Source organism: Megascapheus bottae, chromosome 6 (genome assembly GCF_031878675.1).
Source record: "Megascapheus bottae isolate mThoBot1 chromosome 6, mThoBot2.hap1, whole genome shotgun sequence".
Lineage (NCBI taxonomy): Eukaryota > Metazoa > Chordata > Mammalia > Rodentia > Geomyidae > Megascapheus > Megascapheus bottae.
This window is the reverse complement of record NC_143514.1, coordinates 69286620-69313012: the sequence shown is the minus strand read 5'-3', so window position 1 is coordinate 69313012 and position 26393 is coordinate 69286620. Positions and strand designations below refer to the sequence as shown.

Genomic DNA, 26393 nt, shown 5'->3' with positions numbered 1-26393 from the left:
ACTTCCCCTCCTTTCCAGAGCTGTTGAGAACACTCTGCTCATCCTCACTTTGGTCCACCTAGGACTCTACTTCTCTGTCCTTTGTTAAGTCTGTACAATGCCTTTATGCTTCTCCTTGCTTCCTGGGTCACTCTGGCAGCAGTGTTGGGGAAAGGGAGGGTCTTCAAGCCTACCCCACCCTGAGCTCCTTTATTCAGATTTGCTCAGTGTAAACTCAATCATTCCAGAGCCTCTCTACCCAAGGGTCAATGATGAGTTGGCTCTTACTCCTCCTTAATCTGTCCCTTACTGAAGCAGCCCCGTATTTAGTTAATTACCATGTTTGTCGCTAGACAATAAAGTCTTGGACTTCCCTGCCACCAGATTATCTTTCTGAAGAAGCACAGCTCATTTACAACTAAGAAATAACCAGAGCTTGTGTCAGCCTGCTAAGGACCATGAGCCCATGCACTTGGGCACATCACAGATTGTGTGTCTTCTTGGCCCCTATTTTAGGTGCAGTGGCAGCTGATTAGATGCCAGTTCCACCCATGCCCAGCTCCCTCACCACTGAGCCACACCTGCTGTTGGTCCCACACAGGCAGCAGCAGATGAAATAACACTCATCCTCTTCCCTCATAGACCACGTCTCGGTTGGAGGACTTGGGGACAGTTTTTATGAATATTTGATCAAATCCTGGCTGATGTCTGCCAAGACAGATATGGAAGCTAAAAATATGTACTATGAAGCCTTGGAGGTAAGATGAGTGCTGGGTTCTTCATGGGTGGGTGGACATTAGCCACTGGCCCTCATGCACGCCCCTGGGAGCTGGAGGCAGGAGCCAGATGGCAGAAGCCTACTCAGCCCTCTCTGGGGTGGTCTGGGAAAGAATGACAAGGAGTCCGGCCCCATCTACATCCCCAGCTGTACTTTGCACTGTGTCCTCCTGAGTTAAAGGCATTTGAGTCATTTGTCCAAGGTCTCATAAGAAGTGACAGTCTGTCTGATTCAGAAAAACACAGCTCAGACTTTTCCCTATAGTGTGTAAGCTTCAATTAATGTCCCAGAACCAGCATGCTGCTGGGCTGTAGACTGGGGGCTCCTCAGCCATCTTCCTGCCAAAACTAGAGGTGATGTAATTAGCAGCCAGACTGGCCAGCTGGATGTGTGGACCATTCACTTCTCCCTGTGTGGATGGAAGCCAAAGCCTAACATAGGGAAGGCACTTTCCCAAGGCCACACAGCACAGAACTGGAAGAGCTGGCCCCACTGTTGGGGGTCCCCAGCCTGGAATGTACATCTCTGAAGTGTGGAGTAGAGTGACACGCTGAGATCATTCCCACACCAAGAGGGAGACTAGGGCAGAGCAGGGAGTCAGCCCAAACTATTGGGATGAGGATTAGGGAATCCGTGGCCCGCCACTAGATTCCTTTGAGCTCAATTAATGGGCAGGTTCTGAACCTATTTTTCTATAAAGTTAATTGCCACCTCCTTGATCTAACCTACCACCTTATTTCCTCTAAACTAGGCTCCTTGCTTCCCTTCATTCCTGTCTCTAAGTCAGTTCTCTACAGAGCAGCCAGAGAGCTGAAAATGTATGCCCTTTCCTTTCCAGCTCCCCTTAGTACCTCTAGTACTCCAGGCCCAGCTGTATGCCAATCTTTTTTGTGGGTCATTGGAGCTTGAATTCTGGGCCTGGACACTGTGCCTGAGCTCTTCAGCTCAAGGCTACCACCCTACCCTTCAGCCTCAGCCCCACTTCCTATTTTCTAGAGGTTAATTGGAGATAAGAGTTTCGTGTTCTTGGCCGGGAGTCTGGCCTAGTGGTTAAAGTGCTGGCCTAGCATGCACGAAGACCCGGGTTCGATTCCTCGGTACCACATACATAGAAAAAAAGCCGGAAGTGGTGCTGAGACTCAAGTGGTAGAGCTCTAGCCTTGAGAAAGTCCAAGGACAGTGCTCGGGCCCTGAGCTCAAGCCCAGGACTGGCAAAAAAAAAAAAAAAAAAAAAAGAGTTTCGTGTTCTTTAGTGCTTGGGCTGGCTTTGAACCAAGATTCTGAGATCTCAGCCTCCTGAATAGCTAGGATTACAGGCATGAGCCACTTTGCTTTTGAAATAGATTGGCATATAGTAGGCCTAAAGAAGCTATTCTATAAAAGGAATGAATGAGTGCTAAATGGACAGATAAAGGGAAAATATATGATGGGAAAGGGTATAAGTGGGTAGATGAATGGATGGATAGATGGGTAGATGGATGGGTTTTAAGGGAATATGTGGACAGGTGAATGGATGTGAACAATTAGATGGATGCATGCATGCATGGATAGTAGATAGATAGATGATAGAGGGATAGATATATGAGTGAATGGGTTGGATGGATATATGAGATGGATAGGCAGATGGATATGAACAGCTGAGTAGATGGATGGATGGATGAGTGGAGAGAGATGATGGGTGGCTGATGGAAAGATGATGGATAGATAGATATAGGAGTAAGTACATGGGTAGATATGTGATCGATACATACATACATGGATGGATGGATGTGACGGGGTAGGTGGATAGATGGATGATGCCTGGGTTTGTGGAAGGACAGATATATCAGTAGGTGGGTAGATGAATGTGTGATGGATGCAGCTAGATAGATGAATGGAAGGATAATGCCTGGATGCATGGAAAGATGAATAAATGGTATTTGGATGGATATGAGTAGGTAAATGGATGAATGGATAATGCATGGATACATGGGAAGATGCATGGATACATGGGAAGATACATGGATGCATGGATGGATGGATGGATGGATGGATGGATGGATGGATGGACAGGACAGATGGATATAAAGTTAGGCACATAAATGGATGCCTGGATATGTGGATGATCTCTAGGTGCACTTTGTTGGCATGAATCTGCCAGGCATGGTAGTACTTAAAGAATCTCTGAGTCTTCTAGAGTTGTGAACTGTGGACTAGGCTTTCCTTGCCTGCTCCCAGTTCAAGGCTTGAGTTGTGTACAGTGGCTGGGGCTCTAGTCCCAGCTCAGTCTGTCTCACCCCTGCCATTGGCTTTGGCTAAGTTCAGACCATGGCCAGCATTCCCTGTCAGAGGATTAGCCCTGCTCTTTCCTGTGCTTTTTGCAGTGAAAATATACAGTTAACGAGTGACATTGATATTTCTCCCCTCAGGCACCCTGTAGTTGAGGCTTCAAGGGAAGAAATGGCCATGAATTATTTAGCAGACTGAACAGGGGACACAGGAGATAGCTAGGATGGGCTCCCAGTAAAGAGCCTGGAGCCTCTTTGACCCTGGGTAAAGGCGAGGCCTCAGGCAAATCTGAAGCTTTGAAGAATATTCTGGTGGTTCTCAACCTTGTCAGCATATTTAAACAACCTGGAATACTGTCAGATCCCATGTCCTAGATGTACTTCTTGACCAATTACACCAGGAGGCCCTGGGGATTCCAGTGTGCAGCCACAGTTTGAAAACAGCAGACGGGTCTGGTGTCCAATTGCTAGACTGGTGTGGGAGGTTCAAATACGGGCATCCAGCTGAGTGCACCCCTGAATGTCACAGGAAGAGGGCATCAAGCCTAGGGGCAATTCCGGCTGCTGCAGCTTCCTCCCAGTACATACAATTATGTCCTTTTAATTACTATTTCTCTAAGACAATGAAACAGGCTCAGAAAGGCCTGGGTCACACAGAATCTGTGTTCAAACACAGCTGCCTGAGTCCAAACCCAGTGCTAGCATCCTACAGTCCCTCCAGGGCAGACTCAGATGGGCTTCTTCAGGGAAGCATTAGGAGGAGCAGGTAGGGCCAGATGCTGACCGAAGTCTTTGGACATTCTCTCCCTCGATTCTCGTTTAGATAGGAATAACGTGAGTGTTCGGAAGGCGTGCCCTGCCCGAAGCCTCCTGGTTCTCAAGCTGCAGCGCCCAGGCCTCCCCACTCAGCACTTCACATTGCCTCACTGTAATTTAAACCTTTTGCTGCCTGTTTTGCTCAGAGCTGTAGAAAGCCCTGACTTTTTTTATCGTCACATCTGCTCATCTCGATTATGTCTTTGAAGAAACACAGGTCTACAATTTCCTCTTTACTTAGCTTGGAACTGACCCCAGATAAAATAACCTTCAGGAGATGGTCCGGAAGGTGCAGTTGCAGCCCGAGTATGTGGTATCCTGACTGCTACCCCAGATGTCTGTTGTCACATCCAAATCAGTGGCAGTGGGCTTCTCGGGCTCTAATACCCTCCTCCTCCTCCCCTGCTCTGATGCTTAGTTAGCCAAGCAGCACAGTTGCCAGGACTGTGCTGTGCCTAAGAGCCAGGGCCCGTCCTGGTGCAGCCCAGCTTGGCAGCTGGTGGCTCTCCAGGCCTTCTCAGCATGACCCCCATGTGAAGCAGGTGCCTGGCATGTCACCTCAGCCTTTCCCCATCTGCCACCCAGCGAGGGTCCTGAAATCGGCCCCCTGATCCCAACAGGAAAGAGAGAGAAGGAAATGGTCCAGGGGTTACATCTGTCTGAGCATCTTCAGCCAGGTCTCGGCTGGAGTCTGCTGCCCATGCTGCTGCGTCTCATAGCACTGAGTCAGACCCAGGGGTTACACAGGGCAGGGAAACCTGATCCAAGTGAGCTCAGCTCTGGGTGCCAAACCTAAGAGCAAGAGCGATGGCCTCCCAGAATGGCATTCTGGAGATGGCCTCAAGACCAGGTCGATCACTGCCAACTGGGACTCAGCACGCTGCCCAAGGAGCAGAAATGGTGACCTCACTCTACAAAGCAGCGCTGTGCTCTCACACATTTTTTTTTTTTTTTGCTGCTCCTGGGCTTGAACTCAGGGCCTGAGCACTGTCCTTGGACTTTCTCAAGGCCAGAGCTCTACCACTTGAGCCTCAGCACCACTTCCGGCTTTTTTCTATGTGTGTGGTACCGAGAATTAGAACCCAGGTCTTCATGCATGCTAGGTAAGCACTCTACCACTAGGCCAAACTCCCAGCCTGCTCTCACACATTTTTATCTCATCCTTCAATGTGCTTCACTCAAAGTGCCAATTAGATGGCAATAGTGTTTAGTGTTGTCGGGTCTCTACCTTCATGTGGGGGCTCCCCAGCCCGGGGCTAGACCCTCCACTGTGCATCTGTAACCCCAACTCCTGGCGCAATGCTGGGCAACGCAGGGACTATCCGAAGACTGCAGAGGTGGGGCGTGCTAAGGAAGGGCAGAGGACAGACTGAGCGGCCTCCCCGGAGCCAACATCTGCTAGAAATGCCAGCTCTGCAGATATAGCTTATTTAGTTCCCACAGTACTGCAAAGGAGCAAAAGATATTCTTACGCCATCTGATACACAGGGAAACTGAGACACGGAGAGGGTTTTTATCTAACCAGTAGCACACAGCGGTGGAAGGGACATTTGAAAGTATGGAATCTGGGTCTAGGAATCAACCTTCAGCATCAGCTTCCACTTTGGAGTCCTACTCAGGGAATCACTGATAGGCCTATCAGGCCCATATGCAAGTCCTGAGCCGGGCTTATGATACAATCTCAGGGTGGAGTAGAAGGAAAGAGGAAAGGCAGAAGAAGGCCAACAACAGCCTCAGGTCCCAGCAGTGACCAGGACCCACTAGCCCCTGGTACCTGGCTCAGCGGCCATGAGCAAGTCCTCTGTCACCCTGACCTCAGGGCTCTATGGACTAACAGCAGGAAGAGGGAGCCTAATGCCTGCATACCAGCACCCCTGAGTCTTCCCTCAGGACCCTTCTCCACCCAAAGGAGCAGAACTGTGGGGCCTTGAGGGTCCTGGTACCATGGTGGCTGGGTGACCTGTGACAAACGACTCCACACTTGGTCTACACAGGGCACTAGAGTGCACTCGAATGATCTACAGCTGGTGGGCTGTAAGGAGATAGTGTAGAGAGCAGCCCCTAATCCATGGACCTTTTTTCCCAGTAGATGCATAGCCACAGAGGTGCTGAGTCCAGTCCAGAGGCTCTCTTAGCTCCCAATGGAGGAGAACAATTCTCTCGAAAGATATTTTAAGTGGGCTTTAAAATGTAAAAGACTTACAAGGCTATGTAAGAGACTCAGACATACCCCCAGTTGTGAATCAGACATGCTCCCTGGAGCTGCCTCACGTACCAGCGCTCAGCAGGAGCCTCAGCTCCTGGCCACAGGACCTTGGCATGCACAGGGCAAGGGGCCTTTTGGGGATGGGGGTTCTGTATATTGTCCTGCTGCGGTCTCCAAAGTGTTGGTTTCCTTCCTTCCTTCTCTGGATCCCGCTCTTGTCCCTACCTACTCCCACACCTTGCTCCCAGGCAATAGAGACCTACTTGCTGAACGTCTCTCCCGGGGGGCTGACCTACATTGCTGAGTGGCGAGGGGGGATTCTCGACCACAAGATGGGGCACCTGGCCTGTTTCTCAGGGGGCATGATCTCCCTCGGCGCAGAGGACGCCAAGGAAGAAAAGAGGGCCTACTACCGGGAGCTCGCAGCCCAGATCACGAGGACGTGCCACGAGTCCTATGCCCGCTCAGGTAACCCTGCAGGTGAAAGGGGCAACAGTCAAGACTGAGGCTAGACACTGGGAAAGAGCAGTCGAACAGCAGCAAATACAGGGAGCATGAGGCCTCAGCACAGTCTCTCCCAGGAAGTGGGGTGGAAGCTAAGTGACCGTGCTGTTCGGGCACAGATTGTACGAGGTAAGGAGATAATGAGGTCTGTCAGTACCTGGCACACAAATCATCCCTGAGCCTCCCAACCTACATAGGGAAACTGAGGCTTGGGAAGACTTGACCATGATCCCATGAGAGATAAGAACAGAGGGCTTTCAGCCCCAAGTAGCCTGAGCTAGCAAACCCCCTCATTCTGAGTGCTCTGTCCTCTGCCACCCTCCACAGTGTCTCCCCATGTGAGGGTCTCACTGCCTCCTGGTACCTGTGTCTAGGCACACGTGTGCACACTCACACTCACCCAGGTATGTACCACAAGAGTCACATGAAAAGAGCCCAACACCTAGATTGACCCAGGGCAAAGCTGAGCACAGAGAGAGAAAGTGACATTACCAGCCCACTGTACACCCGAGCTGAGTCAGGGCGTCTGTGGTTTATCCCAACCTCCTGGACTGGAGAGTCCCCACCCACGCCTACAGCATGATCCCAGAGGCCCCTGCTGCTCCCAGCAGAATTCTTAGTCTTTGCCTTAAAGCTTCCTGTCTTCCTGTTGCCCCCACCCCCAGTCGCCCCTTTTTTTCCTCAACGGCTCCGTGGGAACAATAGCACAGGGCTCCCAGGGACTGGGAGAAAGCCCCTTGCCAGCCCAGCCGAGCATGTGTCCCTGCGCCTGGAGCTGGTGCTCAGAGCTCTTCCCAGGAAGTCAGATTCTCTATGGGTCCTAAAAGCTGCTTATCCATTTTCTTCTTAGCACTTGCTCTGCCAGGACCATAAACAAACAGGGAATCTGAGGAATAATAAAAAGCTTGCTATTTGTCTGGGACAATCAGCCCAGGCCATAAAAGACAGCTGCTTAATCGAGCATATTGTCCCAGCCAGCCTGACTTGCCCACTGCCGGCTGTGTGGCTGCTCCTGCCCTCACCCCATTAGCAACTTGGCAAGACCACTGTTTCCTGATTGGCCAGAGCTGCCACTGCATTTGAAAAAGATTAGAGGGGCCAGAGTTGCCGACTCCTCTTCCAGGAAGCCCTTCGTGGAAGGAGCTCCTTACAACCTCTCTGGATCCTGGGCCCAGTTAGGAGTGGGAGGACAGACAGGAAGAGATGCTCCCGCTGTGGGAGGGAGGGAGGCAGGCAGGATTGGAGGGCGGGGGACTAGACACTCACCCCAAATTTTAGACCTAGAGAGTTAGCCCCAGAAGGGAGAAGAAAGAGATCCAAGAACCCATCTCAAATCAGCCATGGCTTGCTGTGTTGCCTTGGACAAATTACTTCTCTACTCTTGTTTCCAAATGGAAATGAGAGAGAGAAGAGTGGGGATCTACTCTTAATGAAAATTAAGGAATAAGGGATTGGAGGCATGGCTCAGGTGGTAGAGTGCCAGCCAATGAGCAAAAACATCGGCTTTCAAGTTTCAAGTCCTGGTGTTAAACTGAAAGGAAAGAAAGTTGAGGAAGGTGATGTGCAGTCAAGCCCTCAGCACAGCCCTGGTAATAATAAAGGACAGCTGTGTGCATAGTTGTAATCTGAGTCCACCAGAAAGCACCTTACAGACATCTGATGTCTTCTCAAAATACACAATTAGGGATGCTTCCCCAGTTTTGATCTTCCTATACCATACATTCAGCTTCTGAGTCAAAAACTCAAAATCAAGCTGGGCACTGGTGCCTCACACCTATAATCCTAGCTACTCAGGAGGCTGAGATGTGAGCATCATGGTTCCAAGCCAGCTCAGCAAAGTCCGCACAACACTTATCTGCACTTAATCACCAAAACTCTAGAAGTGGAGGTATGACTCAAGTGGTAGAGTGTTAGGCTTGAGCACGCACGCATGCGCGCGTGCACATCTCCTCTCTCTCTCTCTCTCTCTCTCTCTCTCTCTCTCTCTCTCTCTCTCTCTCTCTCTCTCTCTCTCTCTCTCTCTCTCTCTCTCTCTTTCCCTCTCTCCCTCTCTCTCTCAAAGCCTCAAAAGTCTTGTCCAGGTCTACACAGGCCAAAAAGGAAACTATGTGTCTAGCCAGCAGCCAAGGCCAACCCCATGACAGTGCTGTTGAGGCTTCTAGATTGCCAGATTCCTCCTGGGTCAGCTCATCTGAAAACAGATGGTAGGGTCTGACCAGGGCCTCTGTGGATGCCTCCCGCAGACACCAAGCTTGGGCCCGAGGCCTTCTGGTTCAACTCTGGGAGAGAAGCGATAGCCACCCAGCTGAGTGAGAGCTACTATATCCTGCGGCCCGAAGTGGTGGAAAGCTACATGTACCTGTGGCGGCAGACACACGACCCCATCTACAGGGAATGGGGCTGGGAAGTGGTGATGGTAAGTGGCTGGGGTGGCAGGCAACCCTCAGAAATCACCACCAGGGCAGCAGAGCCACTGGCTCACACACACAGAGGAAGGCCATCCAGGCTGCCTTCTGGCCAAGGGTCCGAGTTCTGATGGTCTAGTGGTAGAGTCAGGGACTGAGGAGTGGGCTGCGTGCCTCATGGCCTTGGGGCCTAGAATACCACCAAGATGGCTTCTTGTCATGCTTTCCCTGGAACAGGACCAGCTGCCAGGCTAGCCACTCCCTGTCCTATGGCCCGCCCTGCCCCAAGTCCTACATCTACACTGAGCCTCCGTGGCTCAGTCTTCCCTATGCCCCAGCTACCTGCTGGAAATCTCATGTCCTCCTTGGAGAGGTATCAAAGGTCAGCCAAGGATTCCAGAAGCTTCCTTGATAGGTGCTGAGCCTTTTCTGTTGCAACCCCCATGCCTCCATGCCTGTTCCCAGGCTGACAAGGCACCACCTCCTCTCGGGACAGGCTGGCCTGGGGGACCTGTTCAGGCAGGAAGGGCCTAATCAGTGTCAGCCTGGCTCACCTTGGCCCAAGCTCTACCTGTTCTGTATTTCTGTACAACAGACAATGGCCCGGGTTGCCTCTACACTAGGGATCAAGAAATCTCTGGAAACTTCTGAGTGTTCCCCAAATCCAAACCATTCATATCCCAAGCTGTGCACAGCACCAGTGCCAATCCAAGACCTTGTCTCTCCTGTGGGCCATCTGCCAGGCCAGACTGCTCGCCCAGAGGGCAGTGAGGTCTCCACCAGACAGCAGCAGAGCTTAGTGGGGAGGAGGCATCCACAAAGACCAGGGGTCCCCGCACGTTCACCGTCTCTGGCAGGAGACTGTCATGAGCCTGGGGGCCCTTCCCTTCCTGTGCTGAGACTGCTCCCCTCCCTCAGGCCTTAGAGAAATACTGCCGGACAGAAGGCGGTTTCTCGGGGATTCAGGATGTATACAGCAGCAGCCCCAACCATGACAACAAGCAGCAGAGCTTCTTCCTGGCAGAGACGCTCAAGTGAGTTGGGGCACAGCCAGTGTTCTCCCAAGAGGGCGGGTGACTCCTACAGGGGGTGGGGGGGTGGTCCAGCATCCCATACCCAACAGCCAGGGGCACAGGGCAGGAACTCAGGAGGAGACAGAGGGCGTAGGGGTTCAGAGGGCTGGACTGTCTCCTCCCTCAGAGAACCAGTCGGGGCTGGAAGCAGCCCTGAGTCTCCACTGTGATGTGCAGTGACTGAGTTCTTGGAAGCTGTCACCTGGACAGTGGGGCAACCATGACAAGGATGATGACACCAGTCATGCAGCCCTCCATCCCCCAAGACCTGTACTACTCTCCTGCCCTCTTGGGGTAGGGTTAGAACCCCCTTTCCCTGCTCTTCTCCAGAGTGGTCTGTCCTCTGTACCTGGTGTAGCCAGCTCCTTCCACCAGGCCCTCCACACTGGAAGGTGGCGTCAGCAGCCGCAGCTCTGCGAAGTTAAATGGCTTGGCATGATTTGGCAAGGCTCGTGAGAGTAGGGTGGTAAGCGATGGGGAGGCACAGCACTGAGCCCCACATAGGTGAGGCTGTCTGGGTTGGAGGTGACAGTGGGAGCTGGGCAGTGCCGGGATTAAACCAGGTCTCTCCAGCGCTCTTGACTGTAAGGCCCGGCCCCTGCCCAGTCATCCATGGTCCGCCCCCAGGACAGGCCCCTGAGCAGGTGTGGGGTCTTCGGTCCACCAGGGCACTGACCACGTGTCTTGTCCCTGCCCCACTGCACACAGATACCTCTATCTTCTGTTCTCGGAAGATGACATGCTCTCGCTGGAGGACTGGGTGTTCAACACCGAGGCACACCCACTGCCCGTGAACCACTCGGACAGCTTGGGCAGCTCGCGCCCTGTGCACCAGCGCTGACCTGCCGCCCACCCCGCCCTGGCACCTCAGGGATGCCTTACCTTCATGGGGTTCCAATCTGTTTCCAAAGTCCTGGGAATAGAGACCCCCATCCTGGGCAAATCCTGGGCTGATGTGTCGGACAAGCAACTTCTTTTCCTCTGTGAGGAGACAGCACCTGGAGAAGCAGCGAGACCAGGCAGGGTCCCAGCACCCACATTCCTTTCTACAGAGAATTTCTACAAACTCATTTGCCACTGCAGGGCCAAAGGACCAGAGAGTCACATCTCCCCCACACCCCGCTACATGCTTCTTTCACCTCCTTCCTGATTTGGGGGTTTTGTTTCGCTTGATTTTGCTTTTGTTTTTCCTTTTCAATTATGTTTTATTATAATTCATAGATTCCAAAATCATTTTGTTTGAAACAATGTCACCCTGATGATGGAAACCTCAAAGCATTTGCACAGAAAACCTTGACCCCAAATCTCTATATTTTTAATGCCTTCTCCCGAACAGTTACTCTGTGTTCAACCATGTTGCTACCCTCTGCTTTCAGGAAGGGGCCCTTTCACTCGGGCCTAAGTGTTACAGATCACTAGTTCTGTTTTCATTGTTGTCCTGGGAAATGATGTGAACTAGAATAAAGGAGTTTATTGAATAAGGAATCAGATTGGGCTCATTGCACATCAGTGGCTCCTGGACAGCCATCATTGGAAAGAGCAACCAGCCAGCAGCAGATGGAGGTATAATTTAGTAAAGATTCTGGCTTCTCTTATTTTCCCTTAAATTGGTCCTGACATATTCAGGAAGTGGAAGGCCAATCCCGTTGATGGACTTGGATATTTATACTCAGATGGAGGCTTGGAGAAAGCTAAGAGAAGAGCAGCAACTCTCCTACAGTCACACAGCCAGGAAAAGGCTCCACTGGGCCTCACTCAGTAGGAGCTTGGTGAGCTATAGGCCAAGTGCTGAGGTCAAGACCAGAGGCAGCACACTGAGAGCAAGACAGCCTTAAGGCCTGCTGTCCGCGGGCTCAGAGCAGCCAGGTGCCCCAGAGAAACCAAGTGACAGCAAGTTGTGAACAGGGCTGCAAGGGAGGCAGACTAGGCTGAGCCACCAATGGCCACGCCTGCCTTTAGGGATCAGCAAGGGACCTTTGGGGCAGGTGGCTTTCCTGCTTGGAAGATGAACAGGAGAATGGGAAGAGTGTCCAGTGGAGGGCTGATTGTCCTGCAGGCCCAGACCCCCTTTCCACCTCCCAACACCCACCACAGCTGCCCCGCCCAGAGGCTCCAAATCAGAGCCTTGTGCAGAGAAAGTTGAGGTCCCTGCATGGTGGTGCGGGCACTTCCTCCCCTCTCCCTGCCACACTTTGCAGTCCATACTGGCCTCCCCAGGGCTCAGCCACTTCATTTTGGCTCCATTCATAAACTCAAGTGGTTTTTGGAGTGTTGGAGCTCTGGGCCGGTGGTGTAGCTTTAAATCACTGCTGTGTGACACACCCCCCCCCCCCCAGATCATCTCACCCCTCTGGGCTCCACTTTTCCACCAAGCAGGCAGAACTTCCATCTGTGAAGGTTGCTGTGAGAGTAAGTGGGATCTCCCAGCTCCCTGGGGATGAGGCAGGAAGTGCCACTTGCCTGTTCCCCAGGCTCTGGCACCCACAGGACCTTGAGCCGAGCTGTGGTCTGCAGCCCTGGCATTCGGTAAACAAGCCACCCACTCCTGCTAGGCTTCACGGGGGTGAGGCTGCTGTGGCCCATCGTTCACGCTGAAAAGGCAAAAGGGAAGACTCGCTGCACCAGCCCAGGGAGACCAGCAGGAAGGAAAACCGCTCAACCCACTCTTCAGAATGAATACTGTTCTATTTTCTTCTAGACCTTTTTCTATGACTATATAGAATATATATTTTGCAAACATGGTATCATCCTATGCATACTGTTTTCTTATAATCTGCTTTTGCACTTAACTATATATTGTGAACTTCCTTTCCATGTCCAACAAATATACACGTATGTCACCACTGTGCCTGGCTGTGTAGTGTTCTTCTGTGTGCCTTACACACCAGGTGGATCTAATCCCCTGGCTTTGGGGCCTGGGTCTGGGTGGGATCTTAGTTACAAATAATAGAAACCAGTGCTGTTATTAGTGAGATTAGTGATGTGGGGGAGGGGGAACCTCTGGGACTTTCCCAGAGGAACAGAAAGAGGATCCTCAAAGCCTTGTGGAGACCATGTTGCTCCTCCCACCGGGGCCCAGGTGCTTCCTTCAGCTGCCTGGTTCCTTTCGCCCTGAGCTCCTGGCTGGGCCCCATCCCCACCCTGTCCAAATGCTACTGCTGGGAGCAACTTGTAAAAATGGCTGTTTTAAAATTTATCCCTGGGCTGGGAGTTTGGCCTAGTGGTAGAGTGCTTGCCTAGCATGCATGAAGACCCGGGTTCAATCCCTCAGTACCACATACATAGAAAAAAGCCGGAAGTGGTGCTGAGGCTCAACTGGTAGAGCTCTAGCCTTGAGAAAGTCCAAGGACAGTGCACAGGCCCTGAGCTCAAGCCCAGGACTGGCATAAATAAATAAATAAATAAATAAATAAATAAATATAAATTCATCTCTCAGGAGGCCCAGGCTTGTGGCAGTTTAACCCCACACCAGGGATGAAAAGAAGGAAGGCCCCAGGCAGCACTGAAGGATCAGTCACCTCCACCTTCTGGCAGATGGGTGGTGGCTTTGTAGCGCAGGCCCCAGGCCCAGGCTTCCTGTCCCAGTGTGGCCAGGTCTGGCTGCCAGGTTGCCTGAACCTCTGTCCCCCTCACACCAGCTCTCTTCCGGCTGGCTTGCTGCTTCCTTACAGCTGAGCCCTGCATAGGACCACCACCCCTGGGGGGTCTGGTCCTGTCCTAGCCTCCCTCTCAACCCCTCTCAGCCCCCACACCATGAAATATGTTTGTCAGATCCCCCGATGTACTGAGGAGGAAGAGCAAAACTGGAAGGTGTGACTGGACAGCAGCCTTCTTGAGAAAGACTTGGTCTGCTCTGGGGCAGTGGGAGCCGGGAGCACCAGAGAGCCGCAGGTGAGTGGACAACTCCCCCGGCCTTCCCTGTGGGGTCTGCCCTTGGAAGTCTGTTGATGGTGACTAACACTTGGTCACGTGCTGCCAGGGGTGGGGGAGGAGAGGCTATTTCTCACAGCTGAGAATATATGTTCGGCTTCCTATATTTGGAACGGTATTTTGTCTGTCCCTTAAGTCAGCGTCTCAAACTTGAGCATGCACACCAGTCACCGGGGACCTTGTTAACATGCAGGTAGGCGGGCAGAGGGGCTATGTGGAGCCCCAGATTCTGCGTCTCTAATGAGCTCCCAGGAGATGCTGATGCTAGGGGACCCAGGACCCCACTTAGAGTACCAAGACCTAGGTTTGTGGCCGACCCTTTGCTGTCCACCTGTTGTTTGTGACCCTGGAACTGTAACCCTAGAGCCCCAGTGGTGGAAGGGTTTGGGTGGTCCAGCAGCATTAAAGGAGCCTGGCCGCAGAGGGGCCTATTGTAATAGACCTGTCCCTATGGCAACAGTCAGGAGAGCAGAGCCAGCCCCATCCAGGGGACCTTTGAGCTGAAGATCTGTGCTATCCAGCGGCCACTGGTGGGTGTGAGTAGGTTGTGACTGGGGAACTTTTTAACTTTATTTCATCTTAATTCAACTTGAACAACCATAAGTGTTTACCAGCTGCCGTTTGGATCACACAGAATCAGAACTTAGAAAGTAAGTTCTCAGCCCAGACCCCACCAGCCCCTCCCCTGCCTGCATCATCACAAAAACAATCTTAGCACAAAACATACTGTTTAGGGATTCCAGGGTTCCTTCAAACACACCTGGTTATTTTTAATTTAATTCCAGCCTCTCTGACTGCCTTCTGTGCCAGCCACTGCATTTTGTTGTGTGTTGGTTTATCTTGCAGTAAATCTGCAGAAGGCATGTTAGAGCAGGGGACACAGGAGAGAGCTGTGAGTTAGGACAGCCTGTGAGTCCAGGCAGAGATGCCCTCCTCTCTGCCTGCCCTTTCCCTGTGCTGTGTGGCCTTGGGTAAGCTCTTATCCTCTCTGAGCTCTGTTTCTCCATCAGGAAAAATAAAAAGTGGTGTCTAGGGTTAATGGAACTCCCTCTGCCAGTGTAGACACTCAGCATAAAGTAGTGATGGTAGTGGTTGTTCCTATGTGAACGTCTTTGTAAATGTGAAGCAAAACTGCTGCCAGAAATTGCTCCTTTTTTAAAAACAAAATGCTCTGAAACTTGGAGGAAACTGCCTCAGCCAGGCCCAGGAGACAGACCAAACTCTCAAAGCAATAAATCTGAATGCTTTCTGTGGTTTGCAATGAGCAGGCATTTTGCAGTTAGTCCTGAGTTTATGGAAATTAGGATGAAGATTTGTTGACCACCTAGGACTACGGTGGCCAGTGGCCACACAGGGTAGGGAATTGGAGGAAGGAATTTGCTAATGCCTCTGCTGGAAGTCCAGTTTATTTTCCTTCTTTGCAAAGGTCCTGAATATCCTTTCTTCTATGAGGCAGGAAAAGATGGTACCCCACTCACCAAGGAGGGAAGTAAGGCCAAATAGATTTGGGCTGTGTGCACACACACACACACACACACACCCCAAAACTGAGACTTGAACCCAGAGCTTCACCCTCTTGCTTAGCTTTTTCACTCAAGGCTGGTGCTCTACCACTTGAACCACAGCTCCACATCTGGCTTTTTGGTGGTAAATTGAAGATAAGCATCTCATGGGCTTTTCTGTCCAGGCTGGCTTCAAACTGAGGTCCTCACATCTCAGCATCCTGAGTTGCTAGGATTACAAGCACCAGCCACCAACTCCCAGCCAGGTCAAAGAGGTTTGCTCAGCCAAACAGCTGTTCCTCGCTTCTGGTGGCCTCCATGAGACCCACTGGTGTCTCCCTGCCATTCTCCATGCTCAAGTGTCCTATTTTTTTCTGCTGAGTGTTTCTATTGAGACAATATAACACCCCATTCCCCTCAGGTGAAATCAACAGTGACTCTTCAGACAACAGAAGTGTGGAACTGGCTGGGGGCTCCACAGCTGTGTTTTCAGCTACTTGAGAAGTAAAGGCAGAGTTAGTGCTAGACTCTTAATCTGTAGCTCAAGTGGTAGATTCCTTGCTTGGCAGCACTGAACCCTAAGTCCAAACCCTAATACCTCAAAATAAATAGCCAGGTACCAGTGGCTCATACCTACAATCCTAGCTACTCAGGAGGCTGAGATCTAAGGATCACGGTTCAAAGCCAGCTGGGGTAGAAAAGTCTGTGAGACTCTTATCTGCAATAAACTACTCAAAAATCCAGAAATGGCACTGTGATTCAAGTGGTAGAGCACTAGCCTTGAGCAAAAGAAGCTCAGAGACAGCACCCAGGCCCTGAGTTCAAGCCCCGGGATGGGAACAAAAAAGTAACTCTACTGTGAAAACTGAAGCCCAGAAAGAAAAAATTCCAAACTTTCTTCTCCACTTTTTCTTCTGTTCAGTCTTACCCAAGGGGCTCCTTGCACGTCTGCTGCCTCTGGGTCCACCGCTTTCTCACTAAGAAGCCTTTTGCCCCAAGCTTCCAGAACATATCGGGAGGAAGTGACCCCAGCAGTCCCCTCCTATCCAACAGCTGCGCCAGCAGTGTCTCTGCAGAGTCTGGCTAATCCAGACCCCCAGTGGCCTTTCCATCCCCAGGCAGGAGCAGAGGCCAGGAGCCGTAAGATCAGGGGACAGCTCCTTCTGTGGGCTGCTTCTTCCAAGAGGAGCGCTAAGGGACACAATTCAGGCTCAGCCATAACTGACTCAGACTTGGGACTTGCCTGGGCCCCCTCTTTCTACAAGCACAAATCCCACTGTAATGTCCAGATCCCCTTTGCACCTGGCTCTTGGCACCAGGGGCACAGACTGTCTGCAGCCCAGCCCTCAATGAACAGAGTGGGATCTGTGTTTATTAATGTCCACCTGGGCCCACTTCCTTCTGCTTTCCTCTCCCTGACTTCTCCAGCTTAGGTTATGGGGCTTGTTACTGCTGGCCAGCCATTGTTCTGGAATCCTCTGGCCATTGGCATGACCTGGCAGTGCAGGGGTCTGACACATTAGCTATGAGGGGAGGAACTGCTGTCTATCCCATGGGGTTCCAGGCTTGGGGGATCAGCCAAGAAACACTCTGTGCCCTCCGATGCACCCCCTTCTACAGGGAGAACTTTGGAGTATGCCCCATCCTTTTCCCTTGATCTTTCTTCCCTTTTACCTCCCACTCCCTTCAAGCTGGCACAGCTGCACTCTTTGGTTTTGGAAGTACTGGGGTTTGAACTCAAGGCCTTGAGCTAGCTAAATAGGCACTCTGCCACTTGAGCCATACAGGCCTGTTTTTTTATTTGCAGGCTAATTGGAAACAGGGTCTCCCAGGCTTTTCTCTCCAGGTAGGCCTTCAGCATGATTCTCTAACTCTCAGCCTTCTGAGTAGCTAGAATTACAGTTGTGAACCTCTGGTGCCAGGCCCTGATGCACTTTTTTTTGTTTTTGTTTTTTTGCCAGTCCTGGGCTTGAGCTCAGGGCCCGAGCACTGTCCTTGGACTTTCTCAAGGCTAGAGCTCTACCACTTGAGCCTCAGCACCACTTCTGGCTTTTTTCTATGCATGTGGTACTGAGGAATCGAACCCGGGACTTCGTGCATGCTAGGCAAGCACTCTACCACTAGCCAAACTCCCGGCCCCCCTGATGCACTTTTAAGACAGTCAAAGCTGGTCCCTCTGCCCACCTTTCTCCTGGTGAACACAAGTGGCACTACCACTGTGGGCTCTTTCCTTTCCTTTAGGGAAATCAGTGAGCTCTAGATCTGTGAGAGTGGATATTTCCCAAGTAAATAACCCGTGTCCCCTCCCTGCTCCTCACAGAGACCAGCTTCCATGAGTCCCCTCGGGCCAGCATGCCACTGATTTCCATGTCCTCACACCTGCTTTGTGTTGGGTCTGTGTGCTTCCCTTGGGTCCTGGGCTTTTTCCATCTGTCACATGGTTCCCCCCCCCCCCCGCTGCAATCACCGAGTGGCCTTGACACCATCCATGTTCATAGATGACATGACCACTGACAAGCCACCAGCAGCCCAGATTGCTGATGCACACTGTCCCTCTGAGGCCACCATCAGGAGCAACATGGACCCTATCTGGCAGGGAAAGAATCCTGTCTGCTCTGAGGCCTTGCTCCCTGGTAAGTCTCTCTGGGCACCTGGATCTCTTCCAGTGAGGAACAATTAAAATGTCTCCCACCCCTCATCTTCTCTGGGGTCCCCCTCTCCATTCCCTGTCACTTCTGAGGAAACCCACTCTCCTCAGGCTGTCATCCCATCTTCCTTGACCTCTTTCTCCCTGGCTCCAGCGTTTATAGCCACTCTTGTTTCCTCCTGGAGTGTTTGCTGGGAGGGTGCATGTACGCTCATTAGTCCGAGAGCTTGAACTCAGAGCCTGGGCACTGCACTGATCCTGAGCTTTCCCTCAAGGCTAGCATTCTACCACTTGAGCCAGCATTCTGTTTCCAGCTTTTTTTTTATTTGGGGGGGGGTAGTTTTATGAGATAAGTGGTCTCATGAACTTTCCTGCACAGGCTGGCTTTGAACTGTGAGCCTCTGAGTAGCTAAGATTAAGGCGTGAGCCACTGATCCCCTCCTTGGTTTTGTTTTGTACAGCTGGGGATGGAACCCAGGCCCTCATGCTCTACCACTGTACACCACCCCCACTCCAACCTTGCCTTGAGCTTTGAATTGGATTAGGTTGAAGTAAATGCTTCTCGCTTGCCTGCTGTCCCCAGAGCAGGTGCACTCCGGCACACACACACATTGGTGGATTTTTGACAGTTTTTTAAATCTTGCCTTGATTTTTGGATTATAAAAATTCTACTGAGGCAGACAGCCCTAAAACAAAGAATTTCTTTCCTATGTCTCAATATGGGCAGAACAGAAAGACACTGGGTTAAGTGAAGTAAGTCAAGCCCAGAAAGGCAAATGCCAATTTTGTCGCTTCATGTAGAAGCTAAGAACTTGGCCCCCTTGAAGTGAAGAATAGAGCAGTGCCCACTGGAGCCTGGAAAGGTGGCAGGCGGCGGGTTACCCCAGAGAGAAGAGTGTAGCTGGACAGGGGCAAAACACTCAAGGTTCTTCAGCACAGTAGGAAACAATATACCAAAGTAAATGAAAGACACCGTCCTAAATGTTCTGAACACAAGAACTGGTAAATGTCTGGGGGATTGTCACACACCGTTTATGCACTCACCGTTTATAGACGCTAGAAGGTCTCATTGCACGCTTTATATGTGTCAACTCAAAATAATATTTTCTTTTATTTTGTGTGTGGGGGGGGGGTCATGAGGCTTGAATTCGGCCTGGGTGCTGTCCCTGAGCTCTTCAGCTCAAGGCTACAGTCCTACCTTGAGCCAAACCTCACTTCCTGGGCTGGCTTTGATCCTCAGATCTCAACCTCCTGAGTAGCTAGGGTTACAGACATACTTACGTATCCCAGGCTGGCCTCAAACTCACCATCTTCCTGCCTAGAGATCCCAAGTGTTGGGATTATGGGCATGTACTACTGTGCCTGGCTAGAAAAAAAATGTAAATACATTTTTAAAGTTTCATTAAGTCTTCTCCATCTTTATTTTAAGAAATCATGAAGTAAGGACACTGTGTCTTTTTTCTTTCTTTCTTTTTCTTTTTTGCCAATCCTGAGGCTTGAACTCAGGGCCTGGGCACTGTCCCTGAACTGAACTTCTTTTGTTCAAGGCTAGCGCTGTACCACTAGCCACATGTAGTGCTAGGCCACATTCCCAGCCCCACAGTCTTTTTTTTTTTTTTTGCCAGTCCTAGGACTTAAACTCAGGGCCTCAGGGCCTGAGCACTGTCCTGGGCTTTCTCAAGGCTAGAGCTCGAGCTCTATCATTTGAGTCACAGCACCACTTCTGGATTTGTTTTTTTTTTTTTAATGTATGTGGTACTGAGGAATCGAACCCGGGTCTTCGTGCATGCTAGGCATGCACTCTACCAACAGGCCAATCTCCCAGCCCCCCACAGTGTCTTTTTGTGTCACCTTTAGGAAGCCCTCTCTACACAGTTGAGACCAGAACTCGGATGTGTACAACTGAGCACACTTCCCTCCTTCCTCTTTCAAGTGACCAGCGTAGCGTATCTCAGTTTGGACTTCTCACATCCTGGACTCCCAAAGGTCCTGTGTGTGGCAGAATGGCTCTACATTCCACCCTGTTCCCACCTGGTCTTGATTCCAGCTAAAGTGACAAGCCAGGAGGCACAGAATCTGGGACAGTGAGTCCAGCACCATCTGCCTGGCCAGACGAATGGCTGAGAGGTCTCCGTATGTCAGCGCTGGGTTTGGAATTCAGCTGTCGTTATTTTTTCCAAGCTCCCCATCCTGGATTTAAACATTCAGTACTCACCACCCCCAAAGCCTCAGCTAGTTCTCACCCCTGTCCAGTGATTCTCGCTCCTGCCTGGGGAGCTTGTGGACATGGCCCCACTGCCCCAAATGCCCAGGATGAAACTGGGGGTACTGTGTGCTCCTAGAGGCTCCAGGCAGCTGATAGGCAGCTGAGCTGGGCAGGCCAGGGGTCCTCTCCTATAAGCTCTGAGCATACTGCCAACTGGGGACACCTCTGGACAATGGGATTCTTCCCATAGAGGAATAGTTACCGAATCTCCCCACGCAAGCTGGGCGCCAGTGGCTCTTGCCTGTATTCACTCAGCAATCTGAGATCTGAAGATTGCAGTTGCAGCTAGTATTGGCAGGAAACTCTTCTCTCCAATTAACTGCCAAAAAGCCAGAAATAAAGCTGTGGTTCAAGTGCTAGCCATGAGTACAAAAGCTCAGGAACAACAAGCACACAAGCTCTGAGTTCAAGCCCTTGGGCCAGCATTTAAAAAAAAAAATCTGTGGGTGCAATGGCACGTACCTGCAATCCTAGCTACTCAGGAGCTGAGATCTGAGGCTCTCCTTCAAAACCAGCCTGGGCACTAACGCCCATGAGACTCTATCTCCAATTAACCACCAGAAAAAGTGGCACTGTGGCTCAAGGGATAGGGTGGTACCTTGAGCTGAAGAGCTCAGGAACAATGCCCAGGCCCAGAGTTCAAGTCCCAAGACTGACAAAAAAAAAAAAAAATCTCCCAACCCAGGGAAGCCCAGGCATGATTTCTTCACCCCAGGAAACAAACCAATCTCTCTCTCCCTGCCGGACAGTTCAAGAGCCGAGCCAAGCCTGTCTAAGCCTCTAAATCCAATCTACTTCCGGACTCATCACAGCCTCAAGCCTCAAGCCTGTGAATCCAGCCAAAGCTACTCAATGCCCCAAGGCTCAGCAGGCCAACGGCTGTGCATCTTCCCCCTCCTCCCAGGATCTCATGAAATCCCGAGGCTCCAAATATCATTTCCTGGCTGGCAGCTTCTAGATTTATAGCCCAGGCTCCACCACACCCATAGTTCACAGCTCCAGATTCATACACACAGGGCTCCCTGACAGCACTGAGGGGTCCCCAAGTCCTGATGTCCCTCAACTCGACAGCAAGGGTAGCTCAGCCAGGTAGAGCCCTCCAGGCTTCCTCCTTCACACCAGCCACCAGAGCTCAAAGCCCAGAATGATGCTACATTCTTCCCCCGTCTCCCTCCAGCCTTCTTCTCCAGTCAGGCACCAGAGAGACCCTCGGAAACATTATTTGTAGGCCACCAAAAATCCACCCATTTAAAGAGTGCAATGTATGATTTTATAGAACATTCAGGGTTGTGCGATCATTACCATAAACTAATTTTAGAACATTCAGAAAGAAAAATGTACCCACTGGCTCATCCCCCTCCCCAACACACACACACACACACACACACACACCACACACACACACTGGCTTTGCTCCCTTTCCCGTTCGTGCTCCTGGCAGCCATTCATCCACTTTTCCATCTCTATGGGTTTGTCTACTCTTGATAGCTCATAGAAATGGAATCTTTGTGCCTGGCTGCTTTTACTCAGAATAACATTTTAAGACTTCAACATGCTGTAGTGTTATCTAAAAAACATCCACTGCCTGGCTAGTCCACACTGCATTCACTTACTGGATAAAGGAAACCAGGCTGTTTGTGTTTTCTGACCGCTAGAAATGTCTTTTAAAAAATCACAGCCAGGAACCTGGGAGTGGTGGTACACTCTTGGGAGGCTGAGGCAGGAGAATCTCAAATTCAAGAGCAGCCTGGGCTGTACAGTGAGTTCCAGACCAGCCTAGGCTATCCAGTGGGATCTCTACCTCAAGAACAACAAAAGTCATGTGTTTGGCTAGGAGTTTGGCCTGGTGGTAGAGTGCTTGCCTAGCATGCATGAAGACCCGCGTTCAATTCCTCAGTACCACATGCATAGAAAAGCCAGAAGTGGTACTGTGGCTCAAGTGATAGAGCTCTAGTCTTCAGGAAAAAACCTAAGGACAGTGCTCAAGTCCTGAGTTCCAGCTCCAGGACTGGCAAGAAAAAAAAAGTCATATGTTTAAGGAAATATTCAACAACCCTGGCCATAAAGGAAATGCATATCAAAACAACTCTGAATTAGATTGGCCAAGAATTCAAATAACGAATGCTGGTGGGGATATGGAGAAAAAGGCACCCTATCGCACTGCTGGAGAAAGTAAACTAGTATTACCATTCTGGAAGGCAGTCTGGAGATGCCTCAAAAAACTAAGCATATAGCCAAGCACCCACGCCTAAAATCCCAGCTACTCAGGGGAGGCTGAGATCTGAGGATCACAGTTCAAAGCCAGCCCAGGCACTAAAGTCTGGGAGACTCTTTTCTTCAATTAACCCACTAGAAAACCAGAAGTGGCGCTGTGGCTCAAAGGGTAGGGTGGTAGCCTTGAGCTGAAGAGCTCAGGGAAAGTGCCCAGGCCCAGAGTTCAAGCCCCACAACCGACAAAAGAAAAAAGAAAAAAAAAAACTAAACATAGACCTTCCCTGTGACCCAGCCATATCACTCTTGGACATCTACCTAGAACATTACAAGTCAAGATATGGTTAAAAAAATGCTTGTGCAATTCATGCTCGTTGCTAAACTATTCATAGTAGCCAAATTATGGAAATACACATACACATATAATGGAATTTTACTCATCCATCAGACAGAATCAGATTATGGCTTTGCAGGGAAATGGAGGGATCTAGAACAAGTCATAGTAAATGAGGTAAGCCAAGCTCAGAGAGGCAGATGGCTCCTTTTCTCTCATATGGGGAACTAGATCAAAAATATAACTAGACATGATAATCTACACAAGACTCTAAACAGTCACACACAATCAGACCACAGGAAGAGACTCTGAGAGGAAGAACCCAACGGCATGACTTCTCTGAACCTTTAAAATACTATTTATTGAACTAGACTCCAGAAAATGGAAACACAAGGTTTTGTGGTTATTGGTGGTTGAGTTGGGTTGTTTATTTTTTTGCTTTGTGTTTTTTTTTCTTTTGGGGAAGAGATCAGAGAGGGGGTACAGGGAGGGAGGAAGGGTGAACAAATGTGACCATGTTATTTAGTATACACCCTGTAGAAAATGACCTATGTAAAACTTGTGAGCAGGGGTAGGAGGGGGAAACTGGAGAAAGCAAAGGAAGAAGTGACATTGTCAAAAAAAAAAAAAAGAAAGAAATGTACTCATTACCTGCCTTATGAAATGATGATCCCTCTGTACAGTACCTTAATAACAATACATTACACATATATTTAAAATCATGTAGTATACATGCAGTACCCTGTTGAAGGGTTTCACATTGTATAGAGAATTTGTGTCCATGGGCTACAAGATCCCTGTTGCATCTGGCATGACCACCCCAGATATGGAGAGGCAGAGGTCAGGAAGATGTCAAGCTGAGACCAACCTAGGAAAAAAAAAATTAGTGAGAGCCCCATCTCACAAACAGGACAGGTGTGAGGGGAAGAGTGTAACACCTGTGCTGAGTGGGTCAGGGGGTGGGGGACTCTGCGTCAGGCATAGGTAAAAAGATGGAGGCCCTGGGCCAAACAGAAGAACCTACCTAAGAAATAACTAAAGCAAAAGGGCTGGGGGTATGACTTGAGTAGAGAGAGAGCATTTGTCTAGCAAGTGTGAGATCCTGGATTCAAACCTTAGCACTACCAAGAAACAAAAAACAAAAAATTTCCAGAGCCAGTGCGAAACAAACATTATAAAACATATACACTTATGGAAATCCCATATGATGCCCCATAATTTTATGTGTCATTAAAGAAAAAATTAAGGAAAATAGTAATAATTGTAATTAGAGCCAGCAACCAAATGGCCTCTCTCCTTGCGCCTGGCCTTGTGAAATGTTAGTGTGGAAATGGAGCAGTGGCACCCCCTACAGGAGAGAGGCTTTCTCTGCCACCAGCCGAGAAGTTGCTACTGGAAGTCAGGCAAAGGTGGCCATGCAAGATGGAGAGACAGAGATGGGGAGGCACTACACAGAGGCAAGGATCAAGGCAGGAGCCCACGGTGCTTAACGTGGCAGTAGATCAATCATCCCCCCCTATACATACACATGTTCCTCCCCAACTTTGAGACCCTCCTTTGACTTGCATCTCCATCCCCTATGCACTGGACAGCAGAGACTCATGAGTTATCTGTCTTTAACAAAAGGCAAGCATAATAAAAATATTCTGGTAAAGAAACTCCCCTGGTTGATTTTCACGAAGCAAGGGCAGGCCATGCATGGCTCATCAATCCTCCCTCCTAACCTGCTTTGTGCTGCCTTAGTTCTGCTTCCTGCTAGAATAGAATTTGGCTTTCTAATAGCATCTGGTGTACACAGGATGTCCCCAAACATTAGAGATAATGAGTTGGAAGTAGCACAGTTGGCAGCCTTGGGACACCAACACCAGATGTCAGGCCCTCCCAAGTGTGCCTCCGAGGACAGGCCAGGAGTTGGACCAGACCACAGTCTGTCTGGAAGGTCCAAGAAGTCATTCATCCAACTCTAGGAAGTGCCAGGTCCTGCATGGGCACTGAGAAAACAGGGCCCTCCTTATGTGGCCCTGTTGTAACTGAGGTTCAGAGCAGCCCCCTACCCCTGGCTAAGTGAGGTTGGTTATTTCCCATTAAATCTGGGAGGCAGCATGGAAACCCTGGAACAGACAGGACAGAGAGGACCAAGTTTGGTTTTGTTTTTGGTTGGAGGTGGGGCTTGAACTCTGGGCCTGGGCGCTGTCCCTGAGCTCTTCAGCTCAAGGCTACCACCCTACCCCTGGAGCCACAGCACCATTTCTGGTTTTCTAGTGGTTAATTGGAAATAAGAGTCTCCCAGACTTTAGTGCCTGAGCTGGCTTTGAACTGTGATCCTCAGATCTCAGCCTCCTGAGTAGCTAGGCGTGAGCCTCTGCACCTGGCTCAGAGTTTTATTTTATTTATTTATTTATGCCAGACCTGGGGCTTAAACTCAGGGCCTGGGCACTATCCTTGGGTTTTCTCAAGGCTGGTGCTCTACCACTTGAGCTACAGCACCACTTCTGGCTTTTCTATGTATGTGGTACTGAGGAATTGAGGTCTTTGTGCATGTTAGGCAAGCCGGCTACCACTAGGCCAGACTCCCAGCCCAAGGTTTTTTTTTTTTATCTTAAAAAGCAAGCCTGGGGCCTAGTGATAGAGTGTTTGCCTAGTATGCACAAATACTCGGGTTCCACTCCCCGGTACCACATAAATAGAAAAGCCAGAAGTGATGCTGAGGCTCAAGGGTAGAACTCTATCCTCGAGGGAAAAGCCCAGGGAGACAGTGCACAGGCCCTGAGTTCAAGACCCACGACTGGCCAAAATAAAAAATTAAAATTAGTAGAGTGTTTGCCTAGCATGCACAAAGACCTGGGTTTGATTCCTCGGTACCACATACATAGAAAAAGCCAGGAAGTGGTGCTGTGGTTCAAGTGGTAGAGCTCTAACCTTGAGAAAGTCCAAGGACAGTGCTCAGGCCTTAGCTCAAGCCCAGGACTGGGAAAAACAACAACAAAAGCAATCCTCTCCCCACTAAGTGGCCTTAGAACAAAATGAGAGAATCGAGGCCTGGGACGAAGCAAGGGCTTGGAAACCATGAGATTTTCTGACTTCCCAAACCTGGCGGGCTGGGAGGCGGCGACTGGTCATCTCCCCTGGGCTGAGTCTTTGTCTGGGGGCTTCACAACTCCCCTCCCGCAGAGCCACCCCCCACTCCCTGCTCTGCGGCCAGAGCTAATGGAAGGAAGCCTGGCAGAACCAGGGTCCTGGGGACTGACAGGTGGGGAAACTTTTCCTCCAACGCCAACCGCCTCCCTGCCCGCGGCCCTTGCTCAAGCACAGCCAGGAAAACCCCTCCTGCGCCAGGCAGACCCCGCAGCGGGCCGCGGCCTCCGAGTCCCTGGAAGTCTGGGCGATGCCTTGTGGCGGGTGCCGGGCTTCCAGGCCAGCTGCACGGGCGTGAGAGGGAAATGAATCCTCCAGGGAGGGGAGAGCGGCGAGTTCC

General features: G+C 50.6%; 1 protein-coding gene across 2 annotated transcripts in view; it reads left to right on the top strand.

Moving 5' to 3' along the window:
- Man1c1 (mannosidase alpha class 1C member 1) overlaps positions 1-11509 on the top strand; it is a 124371-nt gene extending 112862 nt beyond the window's left edge. The window contains exons 8-13 of one of the 2 annotated variants that reach the window (XR_016536004.1): positions 622-737; positions 6295-6514; positions 8794-8966; positions 9874-9989; positions 10359-10494; positions 10737-10823. Coding sequence is in view for 1 of the 2 variants with exons in the window: in XM_090335530.1 (XP_090191656.1) it covers positions 622-737; positions 6295-6514; positions 8794-8966; positions 9874-9989; positions 10737-10869 (758 nt within the window). In the remaining variant the exon portion in view is untranslated. Of the gene's footprint in view, positions 1-621; positions 738-6294; positions 6515-8793; positions 8967-9873; positions 9990-10358; positions 10495-10736 lie in introns of both variants that reach the window. The other variant, XM_090335530.1, reaches the window with a different exon arrangement.
- The last annotated feature ends 14884 nt before the right edge of the window (positions 11510-26393 follow it).